This window comes from Capra hircus, unplaced genomic scaffold (assembly GCF_001704415.2).
Source record: "Capra hircus breed San Clemente unplaced genomic scaffold, ASM170441v1, whole genome shotgun sequence".
NCBI classification, from domain to species: domain Eukaryota; kingdom Metazoa; phylum Chordata; class Mammalia; order Artiodactyla; family Bovidae; genus Capra; species Capra hircus.
In genome coordinates, this window is record NW_017189538.1 from 32,257 (window position 1) to 54,869 (window position 22,613).

The 22,613-nt window shown below is 38.1% G+C and overlaps 1 protein-coding gene and 1 non-coding gene across 2 annotated transcripts in view; both read right to left on the minus strand.

The window, feature by feature from the left end:
• Positions 1 to 5,928: 5,928 nt before the first annotated feature.
• The window catches only part of LOC108633221 (histone deacetylase 8-like), a gene marked incomplete at its 5' end in the record, with an annotated part of 33,728 nt that continues 17,043 nt past the window's right edge, over positions 5,929 to 22,613 (minus strand). Inside the window, 2 exon segments of the mRNA XM_018044427.1 lie at positions 5,929 to 6,735; positions 9,163 to 9,335. Coding sequence (XP_017899916.1) covers positions 6,263 to 6,735; positions 9,163 to 9,335 — 646 coding nt within the window.
• TRNAS-GGA lies at positions 20,178 to 20,249 on the minus strand. Its single transcript has one exon. It is a non-coding gene; the product is annotated as a tRNA-Ser (tRNA).

Sequence of the window (22,613 nt, forward strand, 5' to 3'; positions counted from 1 at the left end):
GAATACTGTCACAGGACGGTAGACTATGATAAGTTGAAAATGCATACTGTAAACCCCAGAGCAACCACAAAAAATTAAAACAAAGAGCTATAGCTAATAAGCAAATAAAGAAGGTAAACGGAATCCTAAAAAATACATTTAATTCAAAAGAAGGCAAAATAGAAAACAAGAAATAAAGAACAGAGGGGACTAAAAGAAAACAAATAGAAAGATAGATTTAAACCTGAACATGTAAATAATTAACTTAAAGATAAGTTGTCTAGGTACTCCAACTAAAAGGCAGAGATTGTCAAGCTGGACAAGAAAATCATGACCCAACTATATGCTGTCTATAAGAAATCCATTGTGAATATAAAGACATAAATAGCTCAAAAGCAGGACAGAAAAAGATATACCATACCGATAATCATAATGAAGCATGACAATATTAAAATCAGACAATGTAGACTTTAGAACAAGGAATATTACCAGAAATAAAGAGGGTTATTTCATAATAGTAAAGGGGTCAATTTGTTAAGAAGATATAACAACCCTAACTGTATATACATTTAATAACAAAGCTTCAAAAATAGATAAAGCCAAAAGAGACACAACTAAAAAGAAAAACAGAAAAATGCAAAAACATGGTTGAGATTTCAACTCTCTCAGTAATTGACAGAACATGCAGTCAAAAAATCAGTAAGGATATAGAAAACAATACTCTCAACCAATCTGACCTAACTGATGATAGAAAATGCTATCCAGCAACATCAAAATACACATTCATCACAAACTGAATGACATATTCACCAATATAGATCTGGTGTAAAACAAACTGCAATAAATATAAAAGAACTACAATTATGTAAAGTATGTTCTTTAAGCAGAACATTAAAGTTAATATAAATATAATAATATCTGGAAAGTCCTCAAAGATTGGAAATTAATTTTTAAAAATAGACACATAAATAACCCATCAGTCAAAGAAGAAAATCAGAAACTATTTTGAACCAAATGAAGAGATTATATCAAAATTTGTGGGATGCAACTAAAACAGTGTTTAGATGTAAACTTGCAGCATAAAATACTTATATTAAGAAAGAAGAAAGGCTTGAAATCAATGAACTAAGCTTCTACTGTAAGAAACTAGAACAAGAACTAAAAAGCAATACAAATAAGTATTAATAGAAAGGACATAACAAAGATATGAGCAGAACTAATGAAATATTAAAGAGAAAAATAAAGTCAATTAAATTAAAAGCTTCTTCTTTTAAGAAAATACACCAGTAAATCTATTAAACCGCTAGCTAAAATGATCCAGAAAAATGGGGAAAAAATTAGCAATGCTAAAAATGAAAGAAGGGACATTACTATAGCTCTTATAGATTTAAAAGAACAATAAAGGACAATCATGAGTAAATAAGCAAATTCCTTGAAGATCAATTATCAAAAGAAGAAGAAATAGAAAATCTGACTAGCCATACAGCTATTAAAGAAATAGAATTCATAGTTAAAAACTTTCCCACAAATAAAACTCTAGGTTCAAATGTTTTCACTGATAAATTCTATCAAACTTTCAAGTAAGACATAGTATCAATTTTACATAAACACAGAAAACAGAGGACTTGGGGATACTTCTCATGTCATTTAATAAGATCAGCATGGCCCTGATATCAAAAACAAAGACATTACAACAACAAAAAACAGATCAACATTCCTTGTCAACACAGACCAAAAATCCTTGACAAAACTTCAACAAACTGAATTCAGCAATATATAAAAAGGATAATATACTATGACAAAGTAGGGTTTATCCAAGGAATGCTAGGTTAGTTTAACATTAAAAAAAGCAACAATTAATGCAATTTACTGTGTTAACAGAGTAAGAGGACACCATATGACCATTTCAATATATGAAGAAAAAGCACCTGACAAAAACCAACGCTCATTCGTGAGAAGAATTCTCAGTTAATTACGAATAGAAGGGAACTTTCTCAATCTAATAGAAGATATTAAAAAAAAATCCCTACCACTAACTTCACACCTCATAGTGAAAGATTAAGTGCTTTCCCCAAATAATCGGGAACAGACAAAGATGTTCATTCTCACCATTCTATTCAACATTTCATTGGAGGTCCCAACCAGTGTAATAAAGCAAGATAAAGAAAAAAAATAAAAGGCATGAAGATTGTAAAGGAATAAGTAAAAGTCTCTTTAGTCACAGATGATATGTTTGTACACATGGAACATGCAAAGCAATCTACAAAAAATACTAGAGCTAATGTTTCAGAAATGTTACATTATTCAAGGTAAATATAAAAATCAATTGTATTTGTATTTCTATATTCTAGCAACAAACAATAGGAAATTGAAATAAAAATATCATTTATAACAACATCAAAGTCACAAAATACTTAGGAATAAATTTAACAAAATTTGTGTAAGATCTGTTCTCTGAAAAGTATGAATTAAAATTTGAAATTAAAGACTTAGGTAAGTGGAAATAGCAAATCCATGGATTGAAAGAGTAAATATTGTTAAGATACTATGCCTCCTCAAATCAATCTATGGATTCACTGCAACCTATAGATTGCAATGCAAGACTATTTTATATTAGTAATACATACTTTTATACAAATCAACTTAATTCTTTTCAGTGATTGTATGTATTCCTTGAATTACGCCTCATACCAGTCCGTCAAAATAAGTTTGTTTAAATAAGTATTTTTTGTTCACTAAATTTTGTTCATAAATCTACTTTATGATTCAAATATGTAAACATACCTGATATACATACATATATATATGAATATAACTGTCTATAATATAACTGTCTTAATCTGGCCTAGATCATAGGATCCAAACTGTATTATTGGCTTATACAACATTCTTATATATAATAGTCCATAAACCTTATTATATGTACTGGGTGATTTGCTAAATTAGCCATGAACTGGTCTTTTTATGGGATCCCATGTCATCTTTGGGCTTTCTCTATGGTAGAAATACTTGGGCCAGTCATATGGGCAGGGTCCATTCCTCTCATTTTTCCCAGGTGGGCCCAACTCTTCTTCCAGCTGAGATTGCCTCTTTATTCCATGCCTGGCTGGCCAACCTGGCACTGCAATTCTTGGGCTGGAACTAGTTCCTTGATCAGTGACTTTGGGCATGACTGGTTTGGTATCTCATGAGGGTTATGATCGAAATTTCACTGCTAATCACTTCTAATATGTACCTTCCCAAATCTCTTCATTGGTGATCTAGTGTTTTCCCACAGATACATCTATTTCCTACTAGGATATCTGGTACTTCTTGCAGTTGCTGCTGCTGCTGCTGCTAAGTCGCTTCAGTTGTGTATGACTTTGTGCGACCCCACAGACGGCAGCCCATTAGGCTCACCCGTCCCTGGGATTCTCCAGGCAAGAATACTGGAGTGGGTTGATACTGGGGTTAAATAGTTACCAGAAAAAGGCTAGATTATGCTTCCAATTCTTCCATCTTAAAAACATGTTTTCCAGTATGGATGTTCAGACACTTATTATTCAAACACCCACTGATTCAATTGTTCATTCAATGAATACGAACTTGCTGGGTGTTAACACTCTTATGGGCACTGAAAGGGAATGCAGACAACCAAAACCACAGATGACCAAATGAAGGGCACAGACTTGAGTGTTATGGGAGTATCCTTGAACCTCTTAACAAGTTTGACTATTTTTTAGCTCTCTCCCTTTTGCAATCTATCTTCCATACTCTACCAAGTAAGTTTTCTAAAAACCGAGGCTCATCTGTTTTCATAGGAAAAAAAAAAAAAAAAGCGTAAGCTCTTTGGTGCATCATTCAAGGCTCCTCACAATCTGGCTCCAACTTCCATTCAGGCCTTAATCATTCCCACTCTCTTATAAACCCTGTGTTCTACTACTATATCAAACTTCTCCCTGGTCCCATGAAGCACTAGGTCCTTTCCAATTTCTATTCCTTCTGCCCAGAATGCCTTTCCATCTTTTTCACCTGGCAAACTCCCAATCAACCTTCAATATTCAGTTAAAAGTCTTGGTGAAACATTTCCTCTATGCTCCTCATCTGTCCTGGGTGGAACACATTGTTCTGTTCTCTCTATTAGATGATGAAAGTTTTGAGGACCTTGAGTTTATCTTGTTAATCTCTGTAGTCCTGAATCCAGATTTGAAGAGGGCCTGGCAAGTAGTATGGGCCCAATGAATTTTTGGTAAACGGATGAATGAACAAATCGTGAAGGAAAAGCTCAAAGGGCCTTGGTATATTTAGGTAAGGGTTTTTTTTAAAGCATAGGACTTTAAGCTGGACTGAAGAAGACCGTACAGAGGTAGGAAAAGGGCATCTGGAGGAGGAGGATTATTATCCTAGGAGACAGGAGAACAAAAGCCTGAGACTGGGAGGGAAGACACCGAGGGTGTTAGCCAGCGACTGCAGCTGCCTGCTGCACTGTCCTGACCTTTTCACTGATTAGATTTCTCAATTACATTTTCAGCTCATGGAAGGCAGGGTATTTTGTTTACTCCTTTGTATCCCCTTTATATTTGATGCACATCTCCATAGCCATTGTTCCTACAGTCTTGTGGTTCTTATTTTGTCTAGTAATATAACTATTTGTGTATTTACATATCTCCCCAGTACTCACACTCCCCTTTATCTCAGGCTGTTTGAGATAGGGGATGAGGTCTTAGTGTCTTTGTCTCTTTCAAGACACCTAGCATAGTGCCTGGCACACAACGGGTGGTCAGTGAATGTTGTTTTGAGCCACCATTTGTTGATCTGATTATAGAGGACTGAAAGGATATTTGTGTGCAAGTGTGTATTGCGGCAGAAAACTTATATATGCCTTTATACTGTGTGGGCTTTTTTTGGGGCAATTTTCATTAAAATGTTATCTTATTGTACCTGGAAGACTGTCATTTCAATTTTCTTCTCTGTTCCCTCTTGGATGACTCACATCTCTTATACCAGAAGGATATGACAGAAGGGATTTGAAAGAGTTTGGACAAATTTATGAATGACAGTCATAAATGTCTGGATATAAGAAGTTGTTAGGAGCATATAAACAGGAAGGAGAAAACTTGCATTTCAAAAATGCCTATTTTGAGCCAAGAACTGTGTTAAGCACTTGACATACATTATATCTCATTTAATCTGGCAGACTATATCAGTATAAAGATAGGACATGTCTATCTAGAAGGCCAAGTCCACTTTCAGCCAGGCATCTCCTAGGTACCAGAGGCAGTATTCATCTTCAGTAAAATTTTATCAACCTTTTAAGATAGGTGAATCTATAGATTTGCATTTTTTCGTGGGAACAGGACACTCATTCTCAATTCAGGCTTCCACAGCTTAAAACTTTTTTTTTGACATAACTTGATCAGTTTTTGAAGTTTCAGTGCTTTAAATTACAATGCAATCTGAGATATTCCTACAGCAATAACAGAGATTACACTTGTTCACAAATGTAATTTGTTCACTTACCTTTATCTTTCATAAAGCTTCCAAATACAGAATAAAGGTAAGTCAAGTAACGAAAAGAGACTTCTATTAACCCTGACACCAGTAAATTGTCTCAAATTATAGTGTGCCTTTTTTTGGATTCTAGACACACTGAGTGGTTTTTCTGAGATACATATTATACCTCATCTATGGGTAGAAGAAAATTGGGGGAAAATTAGTTTAACTTGTTTCTAATTTAAAAAAAAATAATAGTAACTAAAAAAGCATAATGCTCCCAAGTATACAGCTTCTGCATTGAGCAGGAAGCAAAATGCTATAACCCAAGTACCATCTAGACTCCTTGGGCGATGCCTTGAGAAGGTGGGGTGGCAGCCATTGATTCATTATTGTAAGTCAGAGTCTAAAGCCTGCAGCTACACATCCTGATCTGTGATAACAAGTTTCTCACCAGGTGATGGAGTGGGTGGGAAGTAAAGGGGTATACTTTCAGATAAAGGGATCAGCACACTTGTAGTTCTCAGAGAACTTTCTATTACATATACTTCTTTTGAGAAAACAAGAACAGACATCTGTGCTTGGAAAACATAAAGTCCATCTCATATAACTAAAGAAAATAGCAAAAGTTTAAATGACATGTTTCATATTTTGGATGGTTCTGCCCCAAATTTTGTGTGCCACTAATTGTCAAAAAAATTCCAGACCTGTCTTGGTAGTGGTTATGTGTGTTTTTTTTTAAATTTTACATCAGCCAAAGAAAAGTGAGCGATCAGGACTACCACCAAAGAACAGAGGTGCGACATACTGCCTATAGGACATTTTTAAGATAGAGGAGAACCCAGTTTCTATATTTTAAAAAAATTACCTCTTCTGTTTTGAGACTAGGGGATGAAAATATACACATATTCCAAAGATTTCTTTGTATGAACAGGTGACCCCTTCCCACAGTCTCTGTAATTAATTGAGAAATTAAAGTTGGTTGGCCTTTGAGATCTCTTATAAAAAAAAGGCAGAAGGTCTTGGATATTTTGGAACAAGAGCCCACTATTCTGCCAAGACAGTGTGTTATTGTTATTGGAGTGTCTCTCAACAAAACAGTATTGAGTGGTGAGGACGTGATTTTGATTAGGTGGAATGACTCAGCTCTTCCCCTTAAAGAAGAGAAGACTGTCAGAGCCTTACTTACCTCATGATCTGGGATCTCAGAGGATAGTGTTTTCCCTAGGATGACCCCGGTCAAGTATGTCCAGCATCGAGCCGTGTTGGCAAGGTTATAGCCTCCTGTCTCCATCAAGAATTGTGAAGTTAGGAAAGAATAGTCACAAAACAGCAGGAGAGGAAAGGAGGGTAAGGAAGGAGAGAAAAATGTTTTAATAAAAGGGCTAAAAAGATAATTCTAACTTGCAAAATTATACCTATGCATCTTTCATGATATTTTCGAACCACTTAGTAGTCAGACTAAGCGAACCAATCAGACCATGCACAGTGCGGAACTGGGAAGCCCAAAGCCTACAAAGATCAAAAGACTCATCTCTGAATGAATGTGCTCCAGAGGACTCCAAGCTCCTCAATTCCACCAAGAAACCTGGATCTTTTGAGACGACCTACTCAAAGTAAAGGTTTCTGTGATGAATTTTGCAACAATTCTAGAAAATGACTGCTAGATGTGATTTGTATATTAAACCTATTGGCAGGTACCGCCCTGGAATCCTCCAGGAAAGAGAAAAGGAAAATGCTGACAGAAATAGACTTCCTTCTTTTCATATCAGCATTCCTTTTCTCTGCAAAACACAGGCATAGTGGCAGAGATCAAAGAGAATAAGACGAGGAAGGGAACTATTGATTGATGCTCTGACCCACCTCGTCAGGTCCTGTCACAGTCACCCAGCAGCCATATTATACTGGCTAATAATCAGCATAGTTTTGTGCTGAATAGATGTGTTCTGCCATGCAAGGGCTAGAACATTGGCCTTTAGCTAAATTCCAAGAGTGTAAGGATAAAATGGAACAATTTCCTAACCTCAGAGGATTCTGAGGGAAATAGAATCTGGTCTATTTTAGGTAGGGAGACCATATCATTTATCACCCACAATAGTACATTTTTAAGAGTAAAAAGGGACACTATTAATAATTATACTGGAATAACATGTATAAGGAGACATATGGCCACCCTTTTCTTAAGCCTTTCTATTCCGTGTAAGGTCCGGGATGCTGGGGCTTCTGCAATGTATCTTTTTGGCTTCATTGGAGTCCACTGAAGTTTGAGGATGTGGCCCTCTCTGCCAATTGTCTATGTGTTATTGGGGGTTGAGAATTTAAGTGAAATAATACCGGTATCCCTTTAAACATTCCCAACATGGAAAATCTGAATTTATTAGATCAGCTTATTGGGTATGGTTATTTGATTTCAAAAGGAATCCCTATAGGTTTTAGGTAGCAAGTTCTTTCTTGCATACAATATAATTTGCAAGAATTCCCACTTATGCACTGGTATTTTCAGGAATACACATATTGCAGAAGAATAGCTATATATTCTGAAGCCAAGACTTGGGGCTGAGAAAGCAAAGAGGCTTTGAAAGTTCTAAAGTAAAGGCTGTAGCCTCAAACAAAAGTTGAATTCACACAGATGTATGTTGCGGAAAGGGCTTTTTTTTCTCCCCCCCTGGCCCTACCTATATCATAATCACTGTCTTTAGTGCTGTCAAGGAAAGTAATATGTCCACAGTACTTATCAATTTTATCTTTTCCCTGAGTTGAAGTTAATACATTTCTTGCCAGCTTTTCAGAAGAAGTTGCTTCTTGTAAGCACCTTTAATTTAAATCTCTCTAGGGTTGGAGGCTGCCAAAGGACCATGCTTGTGTACTTGTGTTGAATTCTCACTTATTTTCATAAGGCCTCCCCACAATCTCCTTTAATTTGGTTTTTACAACAGGTTGACAAACAACAAACTATTAGCACTTCCATAATACATACACTTTAAGCTCAATCTGCTTGACCATGTTATTTTAACACACTAATCTATTCATTTAACAAAATAAACATTGTGCCAGATAGAAGATTCTAAGCAAAGCACCATCAAAGGTAGTTCAGGTTGTGAAAGGTCCCTTTCACAAGTGTGTAAATGCTTCTATTGAATAGACCCAGCTTTCTGTTGGTTAAGTACTATAAAATATAAGTATACTTTGAAGGTAAGAATGCCCAAGAGATGCTTTAGATCTCTCAATTTTGCTTTATTGTAACAAATCCATGCTTTTTTAGTGGGGAAGAAGTTGTTCTTGAATTCAGCTTAGATATTCAATTAATTCATGTGTTTATTACTTGTATGTGAGTAGGGTTAGAATTTTAGTGGTATGTTTCCAAAAGATAATGATTAGAACTGGGAATCAAAGGTGATCCTGAGAGAAGATGGATCAAAGTCCATTAAATAAGATTTGATGTCACCTTTAACCAAAGCACCTTTGCTTCAGGAACGGAAACTTAGACTTCAGAGTGCCAAGGAGTCAATGCACATGCCAGGCTGAGGAGAATGTGTCAGAGTACTTCCTTATGCTGAACCGTGAAGGTGGCAGAATTCATTGACTCAAGCTTGTGGACCACGGGCAGCCTGGTATTATTCAGTCTAAGAAAACCAAGTTTTCCTCTGTGTCAATGGACAAAACATGGCAGAATGTCAACAAATTCTCTTGGTGACCTTCCTTCGTACTTACCTCCTCCCAAGATGAGCGTTGCCAACTCCCACTGAAGGATGTACTTAAGACATTTGCCAATTCCCACTGGAGTCATGTTAAAGGAGCACATGGGATCCCCAGCTATTGTATCAGCTCCCAGCTGTAAGACCACTGCTTTGGGATTAAAGGCTATGTACACTTCCTTTAGTACACTGTGGAAAAGGAAAAGTAGATAAAATGTCAGAAAAAGATAGGTCTGTTTGGTCTAAGGTTGGTCGTGAGGGTAGTTGGAGGTATAGCTGAATCAGCAAATAGTGAACGGAAAAAACGCAACTTGTCAACTCATCAAACTTTCCATCTAAAAGGGGTAAATCAGACTTCATGTAAATTATACCTCAATAAACCTGACATACTAAAAATTTCCCCCACCTCCATCCTCACCAAGGGCCAAATTTGCTTTTCTATTTTAGAACTCAGATTTCCTTTAAATATCCATCTTAATTTAATTTCAACAGCCATAGGACATAGTGCACACATTTACACTATTTTCAATCTGTGAAAATAGGACAATATACTGAATGAATGATTATTTCTGATAATTTAAGATTTTAAAATACTTGGAGTTTATCACCACTTATCAATGAGGGCTGGTGAAGAGAATTAAACTCTTTTTGAAAGCATAGATGTTATCAGCTTACTTTTTATTAGGCTAAAGGACTTCTGGGTTATGAAATACAGTCCCCCCTCCAATTTGTATGTAACCAGGGTATTATAGGGAAGGAAACTGGAACAACTGATCCAAAACTATAAATCTGAAAGCACTCCAAAGAACAAACTGTAGTGGGTAATAATGAACATAATTTTGGGTAGAATCATTCAATGCTATCAAATCAACCTAACAGCTTTTTTGGATTTTTTTGACAGAAGCCTTAGAGATGAAAAGGAAGTTATCACTGTGACAGATGACCTTAGTCAGGCTTCTAGCATTATCATTAATTGAATGTTGACAAAGTCCAGAATGCATTCCTAGGAGTTATAAGGTCCCTGTTCTCAAGGGGCTTACAATCTAGCTCCTAGACAAATGCCAGTCCTTGAGGGCTTAAGTAACTCTTACAGAGACATACAAACAAGTGCAAATTAACATACATCAGAGTTGAGAAAATGCAGAGTCAAAAAGTGATAAAAATGTTGCAGTTAATGACCCCTTCATAATCAACATGTCAAATTATACCAGTGGAGTAAAAACAGAAAAATCCCAGATTCTTCTGAAACTGCAAAAAGAATGCAGGGATATGAAATGCTGTCCTCCAAAATTCATACGTAACCAGGGCATTGAAAACTAATGAAAACTGCTCAGCTACAGAGGCATTCTTTGACTCAAAAGACCAGTTTGTTTTGATTTCTCATCTACGTAGACAAATACTCAGTGATTGTGGAGATATAAGAATATTATAAAATTTATGACATATGATCCTTAATACAGAAATACTCAGGCCTATTCTCTCTTTCATGTGCTTATCTCCTGAGTGCAGAGGGAAGATAAGCCACCTGAATAGTTAGCCAACATTTGTTGAGCAGCTACACATACAGAGCACCCTATTAGCTGCTGCCAGGAGATACAGAGGGAGGCATGATTTCTGTTTTTAAAAGGGTTTATAGCTTGATGGGGAGGATGGGGAGGCAAGCAAGACTAATGCTTTTTTTCATTTTCATGCATTCCCTCATTTTGCACACATTTACTGAGTGCCCTCTATGTATCTAGTATGTAACTGTACCAGATGCTGCAGGAAAAGAAAAAGATGAATATGACACAGTTCTTATCTTCATGTAGCTCAGAACAGAGGGGCAACTTGGACTATGTTAATAAATAATTAAAACACAATGAAAAAAGAAGTATCAGAGATGGCACAGAGGAGGTAGAGTAACTCTTGTGAGGTCTCACAAGAGAAGATATACAATGAGCCACCAACAAGATGGCTAAAATGAAAAACAGTGAAAATATCTATTGCTGGTGAAGATGTGGAGAAACTCGATCACACATACCTTTTGGGTGGGAATATAAAATGGTAGAGCCACTCTGGAAAATAGTCTGGCAGTTCTTCTCAAAACTAAAAATGGATTTGTGGGCTTCCCTCGTGGTGCAGTGGATAAGAATCTGCCTGCCAATGCAGGGTACATGGGTTTGATCTCTGATCCAGGAATGAGAAGATTTCACGTACCACGGAGCAACTAAGTCTGCAAACTGCAACTATTGAGTCTGTGTGTCACAACTGCTGAAGCCCAAGTGCCCTAGAGCTGCACGCTGCAACTACTGAGCCTGCATGCTGCAACTAGTCTCTGTATCTAGAGCCTGTGGTCTGCAACAAGAGAACCCAAGGAGAAGCCCATGCACCACAAAGAAAAGTAGCCTCTGCTCGCCGCAACTGAAGAAAGCCTGCATGCAGCAATGAAGTATAACAAAAAATATACAAACATAAAATGGCCTTGCCATAAAATCTAAAAATTGCACTCTTGGGCATTTATTCTAGATAAATTAAGACTTATTTTCATATAAGAATGTGTACCTGAATGTTCATAGCAACTTTATTTTTAGCTACCCAAACTGGAAACAACTCAAATGTACTTCAGCCAGTGAATGGTGAACAAACTGTGGCACACTCACAGCACTGGAATATTGTGAATCAACAAAAAGAAATTCTTGATACATACAAAAAACATGGATGGATCTCAAGGGAATGATGCTTGGTGAATAAGACCAATCTCAAAATCTGTATAGCATGATTCCACTTATATCCCATTGGTGAAACAACAATTAGAGAGATGAAGAGATTAGTGGTTGCCAGGAGTTAGGGATGAATGTGGCTATAAAAGGGTTGCATGAGAGCCTTGTGGTGATGGTACAGTTCTATACCGTGATTGTGCTAGTGGTTGTGGTTATGCAAAGCTACACGTGATACAACCCCAGAGAGCTACACACACACAAATACATGTATAACTGGTTAAGACTTAACATGCTGTATAGATTGTACCAATGTCAATGTCTTGATTTTGATGTTATACTATAATTGTGCAAGATGGCAACATTGGAGGAGGCAGGAGGAAGAGTGCATGGGGCTTGTCTATGCATTTTGTTACAACTTCCTATGTATCTATGATTATCTTGAAATAAGTAAAAAAAAAAGACTAGGAAATATTTACAGGCACATGGGGTGAAGGTAGGGGAAGGAAGCAGGGAGGGTTTGGGGATTATGGGTAAGGGACTAGGTTTAGAGGACGAACTGCATGAAGGCTTGGAGCAGGGAGTGGTGGAAGGAAGCTGTTGAGGTAAACATGATTTAGGGCACAAAGGGCCAGATAGACCACGCAGGCTAATGTTTGGATTTTTACTTAAAGGCTATGAAATGTCTCTAAATTGTACCAATATTTTCTTAGATCAGTCTCCCAAGGCAATAGAAATAAAAGCAAAAATAAACAAATGGAACTGAGTCAAACTTATAAGCTTTTGCATAGCAAAGGAAACCATAAGCAAAACGAAGACGACCTACAGAATGGGAGAAAATATTTGCAAGTTATGGACTGACAGGGGCTTAATTTTCAAAATACACAAATAGCTCATACAACTCAATAATAACAACAAAAAAATCAACCCAATCAAAAAATAGGCAGAAGACCCGAATACACATTTTTCCAAAGACATACAGAGGGCCAATAGGCATGTAAAAAGATGCTCAGCATCACTAATTATAAGATAAATGCAAATCAAAACTACCTTATGCTGGTCAGAATGGCCATCATTAAAAAGTCTACAAATTAAAAAAAGTCTACAAATAACAAATGCTGGAGAGGGTGTGGAGAAAAGGGAACTCTCCTACATTGTTGGTGGGAATGTAAACTGGTATAGCCACTATGGAAAACAATATGAATATTCCTTAAAAAACTGAAAATAGAGCTACCTTATAATCTAGCAATCCCACTTCTGGGCATATATCCAGAGAAAACTCTATTTCAAAAAAAAATAAATGCACCCCAATGTTAATAGCAGCACTATTTGCAAGAGCCAAGACATAGAAGCAACCTAAATGTCCATTGACAGATGAATGGATAAAGAAAATATGGTATATACTGTGTTTGTATACACACACACACACACACACACACACACACACACACACACAGTGGAATACTACTTGCCCATAAAAAGAATGAAATCATGACATTTGCAGCAACAGGGATGGACCTAGAGATTATCACACTAAGTGAAGTAAGTCAGACAAAGACAAATACCATATAATATCAGTTATATGTAGAATCTAAAATATAACACAAATGAATTTAGTTACAAAATAGTCACAGACATAGAAAATAAATTTAAGGTTACCAAAGAGGAAAATGGGTAAGGGAAGGATAAAGTAGGAGTTTGGGATTAGCAGACACACACAAACAAGTATATAACTGAATCACTTTGCTATACATCAGAAAGTAACACAACATTGTAAATCACTATACTTCAATAAAAAAAGAATTCATTAAAAGGTGTGAAATGTCTCAAACATTGTGTGTGTGCATGCACACATATGCCATATGCACAAGGCATGATTAAATTTACATTTTTAAAAGATCCTCTGATTATAGTGCAGGATAAAGTGAAGGTTATCAGGAGGTTTTTGCCACCATCCAAGTCAGTGGCAGGAAGGCTCAGAGGGAAGAGTTGGATTTGGGAGATACTCCTATGGCAGAATCAATTGGGCAATACACACTGTCACACAAGAAAAGCATATGAATGTTGGTATCAGTCCTGAGTGTTTGGTACTAGGGAAGAAGAAAGGATAAAGGAAGGCAGCTGTTACTGGGAGAGTTGTTTCAATAGCAGCCAGGAAGGGAAAATGAGAATTCTTTTTAAAATGAGTCCTCAGGGCTTTAGATGGGTAGAGAAAAGGGTAATTAGAAGCTTTGAAAAAGGTGGGGTATTTTGTTCACAGTGTAAACGTCAAAGCAACTAGAAATGAGGACAGCTCACCTTATGTGAGAGAACTACATGGTGGACACTCAAACTGAAAATTGGAAGTTTTCCTTTGGTTTGATGCTCAAATGGGAAACACTGAAGTCTGATACCAGTACTGATGCTATTCAAAACTAATGCTTACTAAGAACTTTGATTTTTGCTGTTGCATGCAAGGCCAAAGAGAGGAAGACTGGAGGTAAAGATGTTGGCAAAAAGGGTCTTAAAGCATTCTGGGCACAAGAGCAACCGGAAGCATAGTGAGGTAAATTTGGAGAAAAATTGAAAGGGTTAGGTGACAGATTGGTTGTGGTGGGGGTCAAAGAAGAAAACACATTGCCCATTCTTCCAGAATTCACAGGGAACACAAGGACAGAAATTGGTATATTCCTTATTTTTAACTTCCAAATTGTGTTTTCCTCCCTCTCATCAGTCTCTCCTCTTTTAAGGTCAATGTCATTTGCTTATACTACGCAAATACTATCAAAGTTCTTATCTATAGACCTGTAATGTATTCTTTTCAACTTCCTTGAGGACTTTGGTATCTGGTTCACAATTTTTCTGTCTTTTCATTTCCTTGCTATCATTCTCTGCAGTTCAATATTCATTCACTCACTCAAATCTTGATTCAAGTACCTACTCCTCCCTATTCTGGGCACTAGAGATAAAGAAACAAGCAAGACTCTAAGAGTTCCTGGTCCAGTAAGGAAGACAGGAAAACAAATAACCATGATAAGTGCTACCTTAGTCATTCATTCATTCATTCAAGAAATGTTAATTCAATGCCTATTTGCCACACACTAGGTTGGGCAATGAGTTTACTACATTGAATAAGAGAGAGATGCTGCTTTCCACTGTGACCCTCCTAGTTCTCTGACATTACAGTTTCTTCATCTTTTGAGTAATAGTGATGTCCTCCTGCACTCTGCTTGCCTTATCCCTGGGCATAGTCATGCTTTGGAGCCTGATAAGGAAGCACTTGGAACTGCTTCACATCTAAGACTCTGAACTACCTTTTCTGTGTACAATTTGCCATCCTTCCATGTTTCCTCCATTGAACTTACTCTTTATTCTCATTGTAACTCCTGTGTCCTAGTTTTTCTTATATTTTCAACATCCGTCAGCCCACCTTTTGTCCTCACGCATGCTTCACTACTTGTTTTGGAGAATATTATCTGTCATTTTAAACATACTTAATTCCCTAACATGTTTGTCATTTTAGCCTTATTAATCTTTAGCCTTTGGATAAATCACACTGTCAGAATCTTCAGCTCTGTTCTGCTGGAGAAAGCTGAGAAATCAAACCAATTTCATCTTCTACAGCTTATGTTACAACTCCAACTTAATAAATTCCATAAACATTTATTGAGTGATTAATGTGTGCCACTCCCTCTGTGCAGCTTGGCAACTATTTGCTTTACCTCCAATTGGTAAACAACTACATTTCTTGCAGCATCTAGTCTAATTTTTTAAAATACAATTATCCTGAAAGTAAATTCTTCATGTTAAAAAAATCAAACATTAAAGTCTATCAAATAAAAGGGGAAAAAAAATCTCTTTTCCCCCATCTTTACTCCCTCTCCAAAGGTAATTCCTGATTGATTACACATAGTTTCAATCACCTAGGTCAAGGATCAGAAAAAGTTTGATATATATCTTTTCAGATCAAACTTTTTCTGCCTCATGCTTGAGTAAGCTAGTCAAAGCTATGTCTAATAAATGCCTTCTTCTACCTCTTTTCTTTACCTGAAAATGTCTTCCCTCATATTCCTTCTCTTTCTTGAGGCTAATTTCACCAGCTGGGCACTAGATCCTATTTCCAGTTGCTCTAAGAGCCACGTATCACCAATGAGATCTTTCACATCTTTAGTCTCTGCCTTCCTACTGATTCAGTTCCTTTAGGTTACAAGTTGTCCATCTCTTCATCCTGTTTTCTTCATCACCAAATTTGTCTACTTATTGGCTACCTAGATAGCATATTGAAAAGCAGAGACATTACTTTGCCAACTAAGGTCCGTCTAGTCAAGGCTATGGTTTTTCCAGTGGTCATGTATGGATGTGAGAGTTGGACTGTGAAGAAGGCTGAGGGCCGAAGAATTGATGCTTTTGAACTGTGGTGTTGGAGAAGACTCTTGAGAGTCCCTTGGACTGCAAGGAGATCCAACCAGTCCATTCTGAAGGAGATCAACCCTGATTGTTCTTTTGAAGGACTGATGCTAAAGCTGAAACTCCAGTACTTTGGCCACCTCATGCGAAGAGCTGACTCATTGGAAAAGACTCTGATGCTGGGAGGGATTGGGGGCAGGAGCAGAAGGGGACGACTGAGGATGAGATGGCTGGATGGCATCATGGACTCGATGGACGTGAGTCTGAGTGAACTCCGGGAGATGATGGACAGGGAGGCCTGGCGTGCTGCAATTCATGGGGCTGCAAAGAGTCGGACACGACTGAGCGACTGAACTGAACTGAACCCTTACTAAGTACTTTATTAAAAACTGAGCACTAGTCTATGTATTTATATGTATTAGCTCATTTGACTCTCAAAACAATTTATAAAAGCCATTATCATTAATCCTATTCTATAGATGGGGAAACAGCATCATAGAAAGTTTAAGTAATCTGTAGAAGATCCATAGCTATTAAATATCAGAGCTGGCTTTTGAACCCAGGCCTCCTGGCACAAGTCCAGGTTCTCAATCTCTACCACATCCCAACTTCCATATTTTACTGTGCCTCACGTGCTCGTGCCAGCCACTTCACACGCTGTCTTGTATAACAGCAGTAGCAGGCATTGCATTATTATTTTTTTAGTGTTGGCCTTCCTGAGCAAGTTCTAATTATACTATACCCTCATTCTAAAACCTTTGGCAATTCCCCAAATGCTTACAGAACATGGTACAAATTTTCATTGCTAAGAATTCCAGCTCCTGCACAAAGTGGTTCTCACCCACTTTTCCAATCTTCTTTGCAAATTGTCCCTCTCATGCACTTCACAGCCCAGAAAACTAGACTACTGCTGTTCTGTGTAGAGCTCAGCCTTTTCTGACTTTGATCTTGTTGTACCCTCTGCATAGAGCTCTTCCCTGCAATCTTGTACATTTAAAGTTGACTCAGATTTCATAAACACATACACATTTACACACTTTGTAAAGGTACAGTAATTAGCTACCCTTTAGAAACCAGATCAAATGTTATCTCTTCAATTAAGCCCTTTTCTGAAGTATTTTCTCCCTTTGAGTACCCATCGCAGTTTATTTCTTATGGTTCTTATAACTTTTCACATTTCATTTTATTAGAATGTGTATGAATGTGAATACATATGTATATCTCTCTGTGTATCTATAATTTTCAAATTTCCACCAGCTTCCTTGAGCTTAGACTCAGTACTTTATATATATGGGAGGCATTCAATAAATATTAAATGAATAAATGAATGACATATCATCCCAGATTGCTTTGGGGAAAGTTTACCTAACCACTGTAACAATACTATCTACTACACTGCAAATCATTAATTTTAGGTTTTGGGAAAGCATAAAATCATTACCCAGATAGGAGGGAGAAGACAGGCATCTCATTATACTACATTAGTTACTTCCCTATAAACACATAAGATATTCATTTAAAATGCAATTTTCTTAATGAGAAACCTGATTCCTCAGTATTGAGCAGTCTGCTTTTTAGACAAAGCTATGCAAATGAGGAAGAGAGGCTGTGGCAGCTGTTTCTACATGCATCAGTCTGGGGAAGGTGGTTGGTGCTGGAGGTTGATAAAAGCCAGAGGTGATGGCGTTAATGATGCTTTTAGATAAGAGGAAAAGCCCAAGAACCAAATTGTAGCATTATCCCCTTTTCTTTTGTTCCATCAGGGTAGATCATACCTTCTATGGAGTGCCTTTGGGATCATTCACTGGTGCCACTTTACCTCTAATACCAGGGGTGGAACCTGGTTTTGCTTTGTTTGTTTTAAAATACTTAAAGTTCTAAAACATTCCTCTCAGAACAATGGGATGCCAGAGAGATGGTGTGACAGCTACTCTTAATCAATGCTGGTGATAGATTTAGTAACCCAAACTTGGCCCTCTATAGCCAGACCTCTAATGGGTGCACCTTCCCAGTAGATTTGTCTCCTGACTTTTTCGCTTGCAAACCAGCCTAGACCAGCCTTATCATCTTTATATATTCCAATAAGCATCTTAAGTACCCTCTAGAGACTTCCTCAACAGAAATTAAAGAAATGAGGAATTCAAAGTTGAAAAACCAAGGACAGGAAGTAGAGGGAAAGAAGAGAAAAATATTTGCTATTAACATGATGAGCTTCCAAAGTTCAAGAGACACTTGAGAGTCCCTTGGACTGAAAGGAGATCAAACCAGTCAATCCTAAAGCAAATCAACCCTGAATATTCATTGGAAGGACTGATGCTGAAGATGAAGCTCCAATACTTTGGCTACCTCATACGAAGAGCTGACTCACTGGAAAAAACCCTGATGCTGGGAAAGACAGAAGGCATGAGGAGAAGGGGATCACAGAAGATAAGATGGTTGGATGGTATCACCGACAATGGACATGAGTTTGAGCAAGCTCTGGGAGACGGTGAAGGACAGGGAAGCCTGGCGTGCTGCAGTCCATGGGGTGGCAAAGAGTTGGACATGACTGAGTGACTGAACAACAACAACAGCAACACCCTTTCTATAATAAACATTTTAAACCTATTGCATTGGATGGGATTCAGAGGAGCGATTACATTAAAGAATCACTAAGTGAAGTCGCTCAGTTGTGTCGGACTCTTTGCAATCCCATGGACTGTAGTCTACCAGGCTTCTCTGTCTGTGGGATTTTCCAGGCAAGAGTACTGGAGTGGGGTGCCATTTCCTTCTCCAGGGGATCCTCCTGACCCAGGGATCGAACCCAGGTCTCCTGCATTGCAGGCAGACGCTTTACCCTCTAAGCCACCAGGGAAGAATCACTACTCAGTCCCAAATGGAAGCTCGTCAACTTTTCACAGGTATTGTTTCCTCTAAATTCCCTCAATCCTCTCTCAACTCAGGCACTGCAGATATTCATTCTGCAAAAACTCAACCTGTGGGGGTTGGGGGTGGGGTGGGTAAAGCATCATATGGTAAATGCCTTGATGATTCCTGAATATCTTTTACAAATTGTTCAAGGATGCAGGGAACTGGGGTGGTGGGCTCCCTGTGGTGAGGATGATAAGTCACTTTGTTCGGGGACATAGGTGCCTCTTAGAAGACATTTAATTTCCTATAAGTCTCTCTGCTTTTAGCATCAGACAAGCTGTACTGATTCTATTAACATCTTCAGCATATAACAAACGGAACACCCAAAGCTACAAAATAAAAACAAACAAGCCAACCTCAAACCTCTAAACCCTTGACCTTCCCAAACACACAACCTGCACATTGTTTTTGCTTTTTTAATTTTCAAGACGTAGTTTTAAAAAATATTTTATAGGGGTATCTTTTCTCTCATTGCTGAGTCCATTATAGAGAAACACAGATTCTAACTGGCATCTCCTTCTAATATGCCTTGTTGTAAGTAATTCTGCTTATCAATTATATGTCACCTTGGAAACAAAAAGGGCTGTGCACTATTTTTGGTTTATTATTACTTATCTCCTTACCTCTTTGAAGTAAACCATCCTCATTCATATGGCGGGGTGGGGAATGAGTCATCCAGAATTAAAGAGCCTTACCAGCCTAGAGTGACTCCTCAGAGCTAGAATTAGAATACTAATTCAAATTCAAATCTAGTGCTCTTTTCACTAAACCCCAGTGCTCTTTGGCTTTCCTCATTCTGAAAGGCCTGAGGCCCTAGGAAGCAAAGTATATATTATCTGTGCAGGGGGTGGGGTGGGTGGAGAGGCAGGCTGGTTTGGAGAGCTGAGACAAAACAAACAAACCAAAACCAAACCAAGTGAAGTCGCTCAGTCCTGACTCTTTGCAACCCCATGGACTGTAGCCTACCAGGCTCCTCCCTCCATGGGATTCTCTAGGCAAGGGTACTGGAGTGGGTTGCCATTTCCTTCTTCAGGGGATCTTCCCGCCCCAGGGATCGAACCTGGGTCTCCTGCGTTCCAGGCAGATGCTTTAACCTCTGAGCCACCAGGGAAGCCCAAACCAAACCAAACCAAACCAAACCCCAAATCCCCAAATTGAAGAAGGCTTAAAAAATATGAATCCTAAGTTGCTGTACTAACGATTCTTGATTTGACCTGGGGTAGATCATTTTATTGCTCTGTAACCACCAGGACCACTCACACAGCACAGATTACATTCTGCTCTGCATCACATTATTTGGCCATATGTCTCGTCCATCTCATTTGTAGCCTCCACAGCACGGAGGTCAGGGAGAACGCTGCACTTGGGGTCAGACAAAGTTGGAGCTAGTGCTTGCAGGAGCAACTTGGACAAATCATTCTCTGAACCATCTCTGTAAAGCAAGAATATTCTCTCCTCCACAGGGTTATTATGCAGATTAAATGATATAATATTTGAAAAAGTCTTCTCCTAGCACCAGGTACATGGTAAGCACTCCACAATGTTGAATGAATAAATGAATGGCCTTAAGTCAGGCCCTTCAAGTGCTTTGTTAATTCCTTCATCCCACTAGGATACCATTGAGTTCAGCACAGCACACCATAGTAGTGACTTCCTGAATAGTACTCTAATGTTCCCCAAAGGCAGAGAGAAATTTCATAGTGTCACTGCCTGGTTATACCTGTTCTGGGAATACAGTAATTCCTTTTCCAGTGCTGCCAATCTATTACCTTTCACCAAACACAAAATTCACTTTAAGAAGGGGCAGAAACACAAGTGCCTTTCTGTTAGATAGAGGTTGGGAGAATATATTATTAAAATTGAAACCGACTTCTCTGATTTCTTAGCAAAAAAATCAGATTGGAAGCCAAACAGCTATTTGGCCTTTGCAGACCCTGGATAGTGATGCCCTTGGGGGAAAGGGGAGAGTTGGAGTTATTCCAAACTGTAGTTATGACATTTGTGTGTATATTTACTGCCTGTGCGTATGCTCTCTGCATTTAGTTTTTACTCTCTAAGCCTCGAAGAAGTCACAATTTACCAAGAGCACAATTTAATACATATGGGTAGAAATATAGGTACGTATCTCTGTTTCTCATTTCCTAATCATATTTTCTACACTCCCTATATACCTGATACTTCTTCTTTTTCAATCTACTTGCTCTGATTCTTGAACTTAGGTAGACAATAATGATTTGTTAACAATAAACATGCCCCTAGCCCTTCCCTCACCCTTCTTTACCCAGGAGGGCCTCCCTAAGATTCAAAGACAAAATCCTGCCATATAGTTAGCACCTGGTGCAGCTCATCAAAATATAATATCCTTTCCCAGATGATTGGAAATCTCAGCAATGCCGTCACACAATGAGGTGTGCAAGAAAAGAGTTTGTGGATTGATTTTCATCATTAATTTGACATTGCACAGTTTTTGTGGGACTTTAAAAGAAATGCATTTTTATTACTTTTAAGTACTGCACATAGAGTAACTCCAACTCATCATATTTTAGCAGTTATTTTTCGGGGGAAGGATGTATTTTAAACATGCCTATGTTAGAGTGTCTGGTGGATCATTTAGGATCAGTGTCCTGTTGCTTGATGAAATCCAGATCACTCCAATGAAATCCAGATGGGGAAACTGGGTCTCTGGCAATGGCTGCCAGATCTTCTCCATATGAAATCTCTCTAGCCTGTATGCAAATTCAAAACTCCATATCCTGGAAATCCCAAACCAATTAAGTGGCGCTCCGCTTCTTAGTTACTGGACTAAACACAGGGAAGCGATTCTTTCTTCCCTGAGGAAATAAGTATGTCTTACATACATCTATCTTGGCACAAAAAGGGCTGGCTAAGCAAATTAATAGTGTAAACAGGACTGCGCTGGGGAATGTTTGTCCTACTTAAGAGAATAAACTTTTTACGCACTTTGTGCACATCCACTTACATACAAATAATTGATATGCTAATTACAAATGATTCTTAAAGCTCTTTCCCTGAGGTACTGTATGATGTTGTTAGTGTAGTTTGAATTACTAGCATGTCCAGTGCTTGAAAGTAATAAAAATGTATTTTAAAATATTCCATTATTCAGACTGGCTTTCCTCTAATTAGGCTGAGTTAGTGAGGCCTGCCTATAATTAAACAGGATAGATATTTTTCTATTTTCATTTCTAATATACTTAAGGTGGCTCTCCCCAATTCCCCATCCTGCCCCAACCCTGGCATCCATCACCGTGTTCTACAGGATTCTCCTGCCCAGAGCAGGCATACACAAACCTCTTAGCATCCAGCTCACTCTTCAGCAGCACTTGCATGGTCTCTAGGCAAACATACTGCCTTTAGTGCCTGGCACACATCCATACCCTTTCACTTGTTAACTTAGCTGGATATTTGATATGGCTCTTTTGAGGTGCCTTTTCTTTGGTCTTGCTTTAAGTAC